This window comes from Lactuca serriola, chromosome 9 (assembly GCF_051521515.1).
Source record: "Lactuca serriola cultivar US96UC23 chromosome 9, Lser_US96UC23_V15, whole genome shotgun sequence".
Lineage (NCBI taxonomy): Eukaryota > Viridiplantae > Streptophyta > Magnoliopsida > Asterales > Asteraceae > Lactuca > Lactuca serriola.
In genome coordinates, this window is record NC_136416.1 from 185,450,115 (window position 1) to 185,462,628 (window position 12,514).

Here is a 12,514-nt window from a genome sequence, read left to right on the forward strand (position 1 = left end):
GAATATAAAGAACGTCGAAAACGGAGTTCGTATGAAGAAGATATGAATTTTTGAAGTTTAATAAATAATTAAAATATAAATTTTATTATTTAACCTTGGTATTATCCAAAGGAGGAGTCACCAGGTCGAGCCGAGTTACGCCCAGCGTACTCGAGGACTAGGCCTCGGATCGTCCACGTCGCCCCTATGCAAGGCTATACCCGTCCTATCTGAAGCTCCGAGGCAGTCGAGGAGGCGGTCACGCATGACGCACGCGTACGCCCAGCGTACCGAGGGGGTTCCCACCCCCTATAAGAGGGATGCGAGGGTTCCGAAGAAAGGGCTCAATTTCTCTCAACTTTCTTGCGTTCTTGCCTCATTTTCTGTGCCCGTGCTAACCCGAAGCCCCGGTTTCCTTGCTCAAGTCCCGAAGGTCGTTTGTGCTCCCGAGATTCCCGAGAATCCCGAGAAAATCCGCTTTCTCGAGTCGAAATTCTGCTCGGTTTTCATCTCGCCTTTTTCGATCTTCCAAGTGAGTTCATACCCTTATAATCCACACTTTTAAATATTTTATAAATGCTTTTATATGATTTTAAGGGGAGAAATACAAGTAAAACACACGATTATTATCGTGTGTTATATAAAGTTTCATTATACACTTTTTATCAACGGAATCATATGTGATTTATAACTATTATAGGGAAACTTTCATATGCAAAATATATCACGATAACATCATATCTTTTAAAATGAAAAATGTTGTTATATATGTATAAATCAAACACTCTGCTTATACTGTATGTATATGTGTCCATTTTAGACACTATAAAAATTATACTTTTCATAACAAGTGAGCATTTTACTAGGGATTACTATACAAACGAGACACACTTAAAGGAAACTATAATAAGTATAGTTTTACGAGAACATTACTAACTTTTACATACTAGAAACACTATTTTCAAGAAGTCACTTTCACATACAAAAACAAATGAACATTTTTACACGTAAATCTGTTTTTATACTAAGTTTTTTGAGACATTAACTTCACGTACGTTCGAGTACACATTTCATGTCCTGTATTATATACCAGAATCCCTTGGAGGGGGAGCATGGTGTTTGTGTATAGATCTATACGGGCTTGACAACCCCACGCCCTGACTGTTAGCTACAATACACTATTTGGGGTGACAAACGTCAGAACATTCCAACGCCTGAAGAACGTTGCGTATAGGCATTCCTAGTCAATAGCATGGTTATAAAAACTCACATGGGGTATTAAAAATACATTGATTTACGGGGTTTTTCAGACGTATTGGAAATTTTATACGTACATACATTTTCTAGAAACAAACATTGGTCTTGATAGAAGGCTACATTTATGCTAGTAGAAAATATGGGATTTTCTAGGAACAAACAAACAAAAACAAAACATTTCATTTCATACAAACGTTGTCATTTAATACTTATGAAACTCACCAGCTTAAATGTTGATCTACTCTTTCAAAACTACTTGTATGTCCCAGGGATTCAGTAATTACAGGTAACAAACAGCTTTTGAAGAAGGGACGCTGCGGCGCCAGTTTAAATACATATTTTGGCATCATATTGTAATTGGTTTTGAACATGTACCTTTTAACAATGTAAACTTTCAATTATATATATGATGGTTGTATTGCTTTCTTTACTATGTATTCATTTGTTACGCTACCACATGAAGTCATCCGCCCCGGAACGTTTCCGCCGTTCCGGTTTGGGGGTGTGACAGATACCCTATTATGGTAATCTAGAATGCTCCAAATGAATAATTAGGAAACTAGATAATTACCTATTTATGGGTTATCATTATCTAGGGTTTCTTAGGGATATCCACCAACTATATCAAGACCCCTTGGGCTAGAATTTTCAAAAACTCTCCTCTTAAGAAGCATATAAATGAAAATTCTTAGTCTCTTTTCCCTCTCCTCTTCATTCTAGGGTCTCTAGTGTTTTAGGTGTGAGCTAGGCACAAGATTTTCAGTGATTGTTTTCCAAGGTTTTCTATAAGGCGTTTAAAGTGATTTGTTTACTACAACAAATCGAAGGTATGTAACATTAATTCTTGTAATTTGATTATACTAGGAAGTCATGAGAGTTCTAGTTATTTTGTTGTTCATGGCATGTTGAGATGTGGATATTGATCTAATATAAATGCATTAGAGGCTTTTGTAAGCATTATAGACTTCCATTATTAACATTAGAGGCTTCTATAAGCATTACAAACTTCTATTAGCATCAAAGGTCTCGGTCAACAGAATCTTGAGGATATAGGCTGTAAAGCTGACAATACAAGAAGTTGCTAGCAGTGGAGAAGTGAAAAATTTGTTCATTCAGTTTCTTGGAAAACAAGTTTGTATGTTCATGGGCCAACTTATGTCGGTGTTGTCATGGGTCCATGGGCTCAGTCTAAGAAGAATTGTAGGTCAAAGATTCTCTATAAATAATGTCATTTATTGTAACATTAATGTATTTTCGTATTTTTGAAGATTATCAATAAAATTTATTTCTAGTTCTACAGTAGACGTAGCTTGAAGTGAACCATTTTAATCCTTGTGTTCTTGTTTCAATCTTTCGCTTCTTTAATCGTCCAGATAACTGTGTTTGTCGAAGTCCTTCATTCTAATAGTTAGGCCATAGGGCTTAGTTATGACATATCATCATGATAGTTAGTCGCTATATACTTTTAAGAAATTAAAAAAAAAACTAATAAATTATGTATAGCCGTCACCATTGTTTGACCTATAGCAATGAAATGTCGTTGCTATAGGTTTACCTTTGGTTACCAACATGGCATGATTGTAGGCAGGGCCCGGTCCTGAGGATTCAAATACCCGGGACGAGGTGGAAAAAAAGCCCTTAAGCATTAATATGTAACGAATTAAATTACATAAATTGATATTTTTTAAAACGACGATAAACTTTCTAGTAATAAACATAGCAAAATCATAGTATTTTAATGAGTAGTTACATATGGCAACGCTAACCGACTACCCGGTAAATGAATAATGATTCAACATGACAACATTCATTCATGATTCAACATTTAAGATTTCAAGTATTCAAGAATCAGTGAATGATTGAATCAATAATATGACCCAATGGTATTTTGGGAAGAACATTCTAATTTTTAGTTTTTGAGTTAATTTAGGATTCCAACAATGACAACATTCATTCATGATTCAACATTCAAGATTTCAATATTTAAGATTTCAAGTATTCAAGAATCAAGAATTAAGATTTCAAGGAAAACTGATAATGATAATCGATAAAACATTAAAACTGATAAAAACTAAATTTGTCAATATAATGTAATTGATAATGATAACTGTCTAATTATCTCATTGATAAATGTAAAATTAAATTTGATATAATCGTTTACCTGGTTGAGTGATTGTCAACCTGATTTGACAATTAGTGATTACAGAATACAGATTAAAACCGACTGCTACCCTTGAATGTTGATGTCGCTATTGTTTGCCTGTCTCGCTAAGGCTGAGTTGTCTTGTCGATCTCCTTTGATGTTGCTGTTGTTGCTGACCTGTTGTGTCGTTTAGAGGAATAGAGGCTTAGAGCAAGAATACAGAAGGAGAATTAGTGAATAACGATTTACGAATTGCCGAATTGGTTTTATCACATTGCTCCTCATGCCGCCTTCTGCCTTACGTGACCCATTAGTGGACTATTTGTCTATTTTACGTTGACTTTACTTTGGGCCAAAACTGATATAGTATATTATTAATAAAAAATGGGCCCCTAAAAGATGAAGGCCCTGTTCATGTGCATAGGTTGCACAGTCTCATCCCCAGCACTGATTGTAGGTCGCCCTATAGCGACATGTTGCCGTTGTAGGTTGACCTATAGCCACAACATGTCCTCATCATAGGTCAAGCTATAACCACAACATCTTGTCGCGATAGTCACGACATATCAACGTGTCGTGGTTGTAGGTTGATCTGGGTTTGTTTCGATTTAGGTTTGATTTTGAAGTTGCCGAACTTAAAAAAATCCAAATCAAGTCTCCACAACCATTTGAACTTCAGTTTTCCAAAAAAAAAAAAAACAGCTAAACATAGGAGATGATGACGGACTGTTTTCTAATACTAGGCGAATGTCCGCGCGTTGCGCAGAAGCATCTATATAGCTGAAATATTTACCAATATATGTTTTTTAAATATAACAATAATGTGGTTATTAAATTTTATATAATAATTCGTATACTAAGTTGATATAATATATTGATTAATTTGAATTATATGATAATATATACATCTATTAAAACTGCATAATCTCAATCTTTGGAATGGCCTCTACCCGTGGGTTATTCATGAATAAAATTAAATATAATATATGGTTTAATGTTATTTATAGTTTTTGTTATTGTAAATTATTTTTTTTTTGAATTTATTTGCTTAACGTTTTAATTTCTATCATTGTAATTATTTAAAACATCAAACAATTTTTATTTTATTTTAAAGGTAACAATATAATCATTTATATAATGTTATTTTTAACTATTGTTATTGTAAGTTATTTTAAACTACTTATTTGAAAACTTTTAACGATTATACGAATATCTTTAGGAAATATTTTAGTTAAATTGATACTACAATTTAGTTTTTGTATTTAGCACTATAATTTTTCATTTTTAACTATTCACAAAATATTTACTTTGAGTTTTAAGTAGAACTGAAACTTATATTGAAGTTGACTTTGTAATGTTATATTTAAATTAACCATTTAAGTATTTTGTCCAAATTGTTTAAAAGTTGTAGCTTTAAATTGAGAATGGTTTACATACAACAACATATTAAATCTAATAAATTAAGTATAATATGTTAAAAGTTAAAGACAAAACTTTCTAAGTAGAAGTAAAAATATTATTTTAATATTGAAATTTAGTTTATTTATGATTACATTTTAGGTTTGATACTTATTTAACCTTATTAACCAACTTATAATCATTATTAGAAAGATACTACAATTTATCATTTTTAACTATTTACAAAATATTCTTTAGGTTACTTAAGTTTAACTAAAATTTATATTTAAGTTGATCTTGTAAGGTTATATTTAAAATAACAATTTAAGTGTTTTACACAAATTGTTCAAAAATTGTAGCTTTAAAATGATAATGGTTTACATACAACAACATATTAAACCTAATTAATTAAGTATAATATATTAAATGTTAAAAACATAACTTTATAAGTAGAAGAAAATATATATTCTTTTAATATTGAAATTTAGTTTATATATGATTACATTTTAGGTTTCATATTTATTTAAGCTTATTAACCAACTTATAATCATTATTAGAAAGAAATTGAAAAGTCATGGGAGTTTCAAATGAATGTGGTTAAAGGAAAAATGAATGGGAGTTTCAAATGCATGAGATTTAAGAAAAAATGCTAGCTTTATAAGTATATAATGATGTGCAAGATTATGGTGGTTTTTTTTTCTTCTGAATGATGCACAACAACAAAACACAAATCTCCTCCTTAGACGTCGGTTTAAACCTATGCATCCTCTTGTGGCATCCACTCTCAACAAATCCCTATGATTTTATATTGCAGGGTTACGAGGTCATTGATTGTCTCTCACAGTGGCGAATGCAAGATTTAAACTCACGTGTGTCCAAATTGAATGAGGTGAAAAAAAAAATTTGATCAAAAACATTTGTTATCGGGTCGGTTTTTCAATTATAAAATCTAATTAATAAAAAATTAACTGTAACTTAGTTCATACTTCTAAGAAGGAGTTTATTGTTCATTATTTCAATTTGGTTTTCTATTCTCATGAGAAAAATAACTTGTTTCATTTCTAAAAGAACTTTAATATTATACCTAAAATATACTGTAATCGTCACAAACTCAAAATCATTAATCAATAATATATAATATTACCAAATTTATAAACAAGCAACACCATATTTAATTAACATTATTTGGGATTCATTAACTGTAGTTATAAATATAATTATAAATCTATAATTTAAGTAAATCAAAATATTTAGAAAGAAAATGAAAACTAAAAGAATGAGGATATATATATATATATATATATATATATATATATATATATATATATATATATATATATATATATATATATATATATATATATATATATATTGGGAGATAATACCATATACCATTAACCAAGTAACGTTCCTCTTAAACAAAAGTGATTCTAGTAAAGTTTATAGGCTTTGACTTGAACAACAGTAATGCTAGTAAAGTATATAGACTTTGACTTGTATTTAATGGTAACAAGATTATAGGTGGTTCAGCACACAATGCAATAGACTAAATATTAAATAGAGAGAAAGAGAGAAGCCTCAAAATAACGAAGACGAGTGTAATGGAGAAGGTACCGGCCGGTCGACGGTCGACGGAAAGAGACGGTAGATGGCGAAGATGGGCCGCTAGCGGGGATCTGACCATGTTGGGAAGAACCAAGATCCCATAATATTTGAAGATGGAGATGGGTAGAACCGTGACCATGTTGGAAGCATCAAAAGAGTTGGTGGTGGCAGAAAAAATTTCAAGACGACAACAGCCCGATGATTTTTTATTTTTTAAGGGTTTTGCGTTTCCACCATTTTCTTACTTTTTTCCCATCGTAGTCTTTTTTACCTTATATTTTACAAGTTTGAGAAGATTTATCTTTTCAAAGGATATTTAAAGAAAAGATTTTGTTTTGGTAACCATCGCCTAACCTCCTAATACAGTTGCACTACATTTTACAAGTTTAAAGATTAAAATTAGGTTGGATTTGATCTTATCTTTGACAAGTTTTAAAAATTAAAATCACTTTGTTATATTATGTTATGTTTATGTTGCTATAGGTGTCCAATTTGTCTTTCCAAAGGATGTCTATCGAAAATTTATCATATAATCTACAAAAGAAACCCCAAACTTAGGGGTGTCCATGGACACCCTTGAGATATACGTAGGCTCGCATCTGGTCTCTCACTAAGAAATTATGAAAGGGAGAGCGATGTGGGTCGAGGTGAGGTGAGTCCTCTTACTTTTTACTCAATAGAACTTTAAATTAAATAGAAAGAAGTATAAAAAAGATATCATGAGAGCAAGTTAGTCGATCATTTCAGATTAGAAGGATATATACGCTATGTATAAAATTATAAAGCCAAATCAAATTTTATAGAATTGATCAATTATCCTCCACCTATTGAAATTAAGTTATGTGCCCTACATAAATCATTTTCATCACAACTTATGCATGTGTCTGTTGAATTTGTGTGGTTACTTGATTTGCATGAACTCGTTGGACGTCTCGTCACCATATATAATTCTGCATAATGGAATTAAATGCGGACAGGCAGTGGTTATGTTGATATGCGTAGGGTCATGAAGTTGTCATTAATTTCACTATTACGTTAATACCATTTAACATATATAAATAATATTATTGAAACAACTAAAGAGTAAATATAAAATGAGTATCAATTTAGTTGCAATATCCTATAGGTAATTAATTTGACTATTTAAATCCTAAATTTGACTTGGTCAAGGTGATAAGGAATTTGTCTATCAGTGGATGTCACGTACATTCACATTCAAAAACTGGGTATAAATCTAAAAGCCAGCATGCAATTAACCCTACTCCTATATTTAGTTCCAAAAATGAACTTTCGTATTGAGTTCTTCTTTTCTAGTCTTGTAATGTTTCTGCTTACCACCACCATTTCTTCTTCTAATGGCGGAAACGAGACTGATTATTGGGCGTTACTGCAGTTGAAGTCGATGATCACTCTGGATCCATCCGAATCTCTAAGCTCTTGGAACGCTTCCTTTCATTTCTGTGATTGGAGTGGTGTTATATGTGGGAAGCGACACAGAAGAGTGATTGCTCTAAACATGTTTTCACAAGGCCTACAAGGCTCGATATCTCCTTATGTAGGGAACCTCAGTTTTCTTCGTGGGTTATTTCTCTGGAACAACAGCTTTCATGGAACCCTCCCTCATGAACTTGGTCGTCTATCCAGGTTACGTTACCTCCAACTTGGCTCTAACAAATTCAACGGAGTCATTCCAACCAACTTGTCTGGTTGTTCTAACATTGAAATAATTGGACTTTATGAAAACAATCTACTTGGAAGCATACCCAAAGAGATTGGTTTCCTCTCGAAACTTACTTTCATTTTACTTCAGTATAATAACTTAACAGGTGGAATCCCAGCTTTCTTGGGGAATTTAACGTCAATGAAAGTGTTCAATGCATTCTACAACCCGTTGGGTGGGAGCATTCCAGACACCTTCGGCAATTGGAAAAACTTAACGGAGTTTAGTTTGGGTTATACCAACTTAAATGGAACTATCCCTCATTCCATTTATAACCTCTCACTCCTAATAACTTTTTCCTTGGCTGAAAATCAGCTTGTTGGTAGTCTTCCCTCAACCTTATGTGAAATGCTCCCTCATCTTGAGTATCTTCAATTAAGGAATAACCAACTAACCGGATCTCTTCCACCCTCGATATCTAATTGCTCGAAGTTAGGACTTCTTGAGGTGAACAACAATAATTTTAGTGGGAAGCTGAGAATCGACTTTTCAAAACTAAATGATATCCAGTCAATAACCTTGGGTGATAATGTTTATGGATTCGGAGAAGCTGATGATATGAAGTTTATTGATACTATGAAAAACTGCAGTAGATTAGAGAGATTAGATCTTCGGAATTGCAAGTTTCAGGGATTGTTACCCGCATCAATTGGTAATCTTTCTGATCAACTTCGTCTTCTTGTTATACTACGAAATAATTTATATGGAAACCTCCCTTCAAGTATAGGTAATCTAGTGGGCTTAGAAGTTTTAGTTTTGTCTAATAACCAGTTCACAGGAAAAATCCCTTATACCATTTCTAAGCTTAAAAACCTACAAATTGCTTATCTAGATAGGAACCAATTTTCAGGGCCGATTCCAGATGCCATTGGGAACTTATCATTGTTGACTAAACTTTGGTTACATTCCAATAGATTGGATGGGCATATTCCATCAAGCTTGGGAAATTGTCATAATCTATTAGAGTTGAAGCTTGATGACAATAAACTCAGCAGCCAAATACCAAAACAACTTCTTCAACTTTTATCTCTAACCATAGCATTAGATCTTTCTAAAAACAACCTATTTGGGTCGATTCCAATAGAGGTTGGTGACCTCAAGATGCTGACTTCTTTGGATTTATCCAACAATAACCTATCAGGTAGCATTCCTAGTAGCCTTGGTGGTTGTATTAGCCTTTCATTCTTATCACTTAAAGGTAACTTATTTAATGGCATGGTACCACCATCGTTAAGTTCCATGAGAGGAGTTTCGAAACTCGATCTCTCTCATAATAATTTATCAGGCCAAATTCCACAATTCTTACAACGGTTGATCTTATTAGAATACGTAAACCTATCCTTCAATGATTTTGAGGGTGAAGTACCGATGACAGGAGTGTTTGCCAATGCAAGTGCATTTTCTGTTTTGGGGAATAGTAGGCTTTGTGGTGGCTTGGTTGAACTTGGGTTACTTAAATGCAAGGAGACACGCAAAGCTAAAAAAAGATTTCCACTGTTTGCTATAGTCATTTTGATTGCATTCATAGTTTTCACAGTGTTATGCTTTGTCTATGTTTGGTGTATGAAAAGGAAAGGCCAACCTTATCAATCATCAACGGATGAACAATTCATGAAAATATCGTATACTCAACTTTTCAAGGCTACCAATGGCTTCTCCGAAGAAAATTTGATTGGCAAGGGTGGGTTCAGTTCTGTTTATAAAGGAATCCTTAAACATGATGATGGATATGTTGCAGTCAAAGTCATGCATCTTCAAAACCGAGGTGCACACAAAAGCTTTATAACAGAGTGTGAAGCATGGCAGAGTATTCGACACCGGAATTTATTGAAGATAATGACTTCATGTTCAAGTGTTGACTTTCAAGGCAATGACTTCAAAGCTTTGGTATACGAGTTCATGCCCAATGGAAGTTTACATGATTGGTTGCATTCACCCGCAAGTAAATCTAGACTCACCCTTCTTCAAAGAATAAATATTCTCCTTGATGTTGCATTTGCACTCGACTATCTTCACAATCACTGCATATCAACCATTGTTCATTGTGACTTGAAGCCTAGCAACATTCTACTCGATGATGATATGGTGGCTCATGTTGGAGATTTTGGTTTAACTCGATTTCTTGGAACACATGCAAACGAAAACAACACAACTGTGATTCGGGGAACAATCGGTTATGCACCTCCGGGTAAGATTCATCTATCCTGAGATGCTCCTATTTATCTCTTGTATTACCTTTCTCTAAAGTAAATGCTTATAATTTGCAGAGTATGGTCTCGGGAGTGAGATGGCAACTAGTGGTGATGTCTACAGTTTTGGGATACTAGTATTGGAGGTGATGACAGGAAAAATGCCAACAGACAACATCTTTCGCGAAGATCTTAACCTTCATAAGTTTGCTTACACAACCTTGCCAGACTCTATAACCAATATTATTGATGATGACATTCTACCTTTTCTTCAAGAGGATGCTATTTCTAAGCAAGGTAAGTTAGAAAATGCAAATAATATAGAACATTGTGTGGCTTCAATTATCAAGATTGGAGTATCATGCTCCGCGGATTCCCCACCACAACGGATGAATATCAAAAATGTAGTCCACGGGTTGCAACATATTCTGGAAACACTTCAAAATATTTGAGGTTACTTCTTAGTCAATATTTTCGGTTTTTATTTTGTTCAATATAGGAGTACTTTAGTATTTGTTAGCATAAATGGAACAGATGTATTAAATAAAATATAACATTTTGAGGTACATTTTGTATTAGCCGATCATATATTAGGATAATATATATTTGGAAGATGTATTTTATTGTATTATTTCATATTATATCTCCTGATTATATGGGTGTGTCCGTTTGCATTTATCCCATATATACATTATATAGGGCATTGTTTATCAATAGAAAGCAATTCATGATTCTGTAATCGCTATTATGGTATCACAGCCACAACCCTGGAACAGACAGCTACCCTTCAATCCATAGCTACAACTTTATCTAAGCATCTTCATATGCCTTCGATCTTCTCCCTTTCTTTCTCCTTCAAGAGGTCGCCATCATGGGCAAAGATGATGTTGGTTCAAGCGAAGTGAAGGTCACAACTCTACATCCAGCGTACATTGTAACAAACATTCAAACTAAGATACGAACCCTAGATGGCACCAACGTTATATACTCCTCGTGGACAAAATTGTTTTGTGTTCATGCCAAAGCCTACAAGGTGCTCGATCATACTGATGACACTCCAACTATGAAGAAAACCGGTCCTACTTATCTTCAGTGTGTGGAGATTGGAGATTGATGCACTTGTTTTGCAATGGGTATACAACACTCTATCCGATGAACTAATGGTTCGAATTCTAGAAAGTGATACCACTACTATAGATGCACGGAACAAACTCAAAGAAAAATTTATTAATAACAAAGGCTCTAGTGTAGCAGCCCTCGAACAAGAATTTTCCAATCTCAATCTGGTTGCATTTTCGCCAATGGAAGCCTATTGTCGGAAATTGAAAGATTTAGCAAACCTACTAGAAGATGTTGATAACCCTGTCGCTGAAGCAAGACTCATCTTACAGATGGTTCGTAGACTACCACTAGAATTTGATATCATCGGGGCATATATCAATCAAAGCTCTCCATCATGGCAGATGGCTCGTAGCATGTGACAGTTGGAACAACACAGAAAAACCACTAAGCATGTGACAGCTGGAACAACACAGAAAAACCACTATACAAAATCAAACTCACACTGTTCTTGTTGCTCCTACTTCAGTCGATTGATCATCACCAAACGTTGCCGTTGGTTAACATGGTCAAACTCCCACCTATAACAACTATTCGGGTAGAGTGCAGGCAGTCGCGATCGATGTTCAATTCTTTGCGGACATGACAGAAGTTTCAAGGGACGTGGAGGTCATGGCCACCAAAAATGGAACCAAGGAAATCAATGAGATCAACAAAGTTGGAACAACTCACAATCATGAAATCTGTCGCCCTCACCATACCCTTCTCATGGATCAAACCAATTTACAAATCACTAGGCTAATCATACTTACGAAACAAGTACAGTTTTTGAACCAATGACACAATGGGCTCCAATGGACCACCTCCAATGCAACCATCAGGCCCGATGCCTACCTCCAGTCGTCAATTTGCCGGTTATTCAGACTACATCCCATCAGATGTGACATTCGTATTCCACAATGGTTCAGTTTAGGGCTTTAAGGAGTCAAAAGTATGATTTTTGGGAAAAAAAACAGGTGTCACGATGTGACCATAGGGTGGTCACGACGTGAAAAGCAAGTAAGAAACATGTATTCGGGTCTGTACTTACGACGTGACCCATAGGTGGTCACGACGAGAGGAAGGCTGCCGCCCAAGCCCATGATATTTTAGGGTTTCCCTCGT

At 34.3% G+C, this 12,514-nt stretch overlaps 2 protein-coding genes across 2 annotated transcripts; both read left to right on the forward strand.

The window, feature by feature from the left end:
• Window positions 1-7,608: 7,608 nt before the first annotated feature.
• LOC145073892 (uncharacterized) lies at window positions 7,609-10,932 on the forward strand. Its single transcript, XM_079020365.1, has 2 exons — window positions 7,609-10,290; window positions 10,370-10,932. The coding sequence occupies exons 1-2, from the start codon at window positions 7,629-7,631 to the stop codon at window positions 10,741-10,743; spliced, it is 3,036 nt and encodes a 1,011-aa protein (XP_078876491.1). The 5' UTR covers window positions 7,609-7,628; the 3' UTR covers window positions 10,744-10,932.
• Window positions 10,933-11,451: 519 nt separating this feature from the next.
• LOC145076372 (uncharacterized) lies at window positions 11,452-11,772 on the forward strand. The gene has a single exon (XM_079022267.1). It carries the CDS (start codon window positions 11,452-11,454, stop codon window positions 11,770-11,772), a length of 321 nt encoding a protein of 106 aa, XP_078878393.1.
• The last annotated feature ends 742 nt before the right edge of the window (window positions 11,773-12,514 follow it).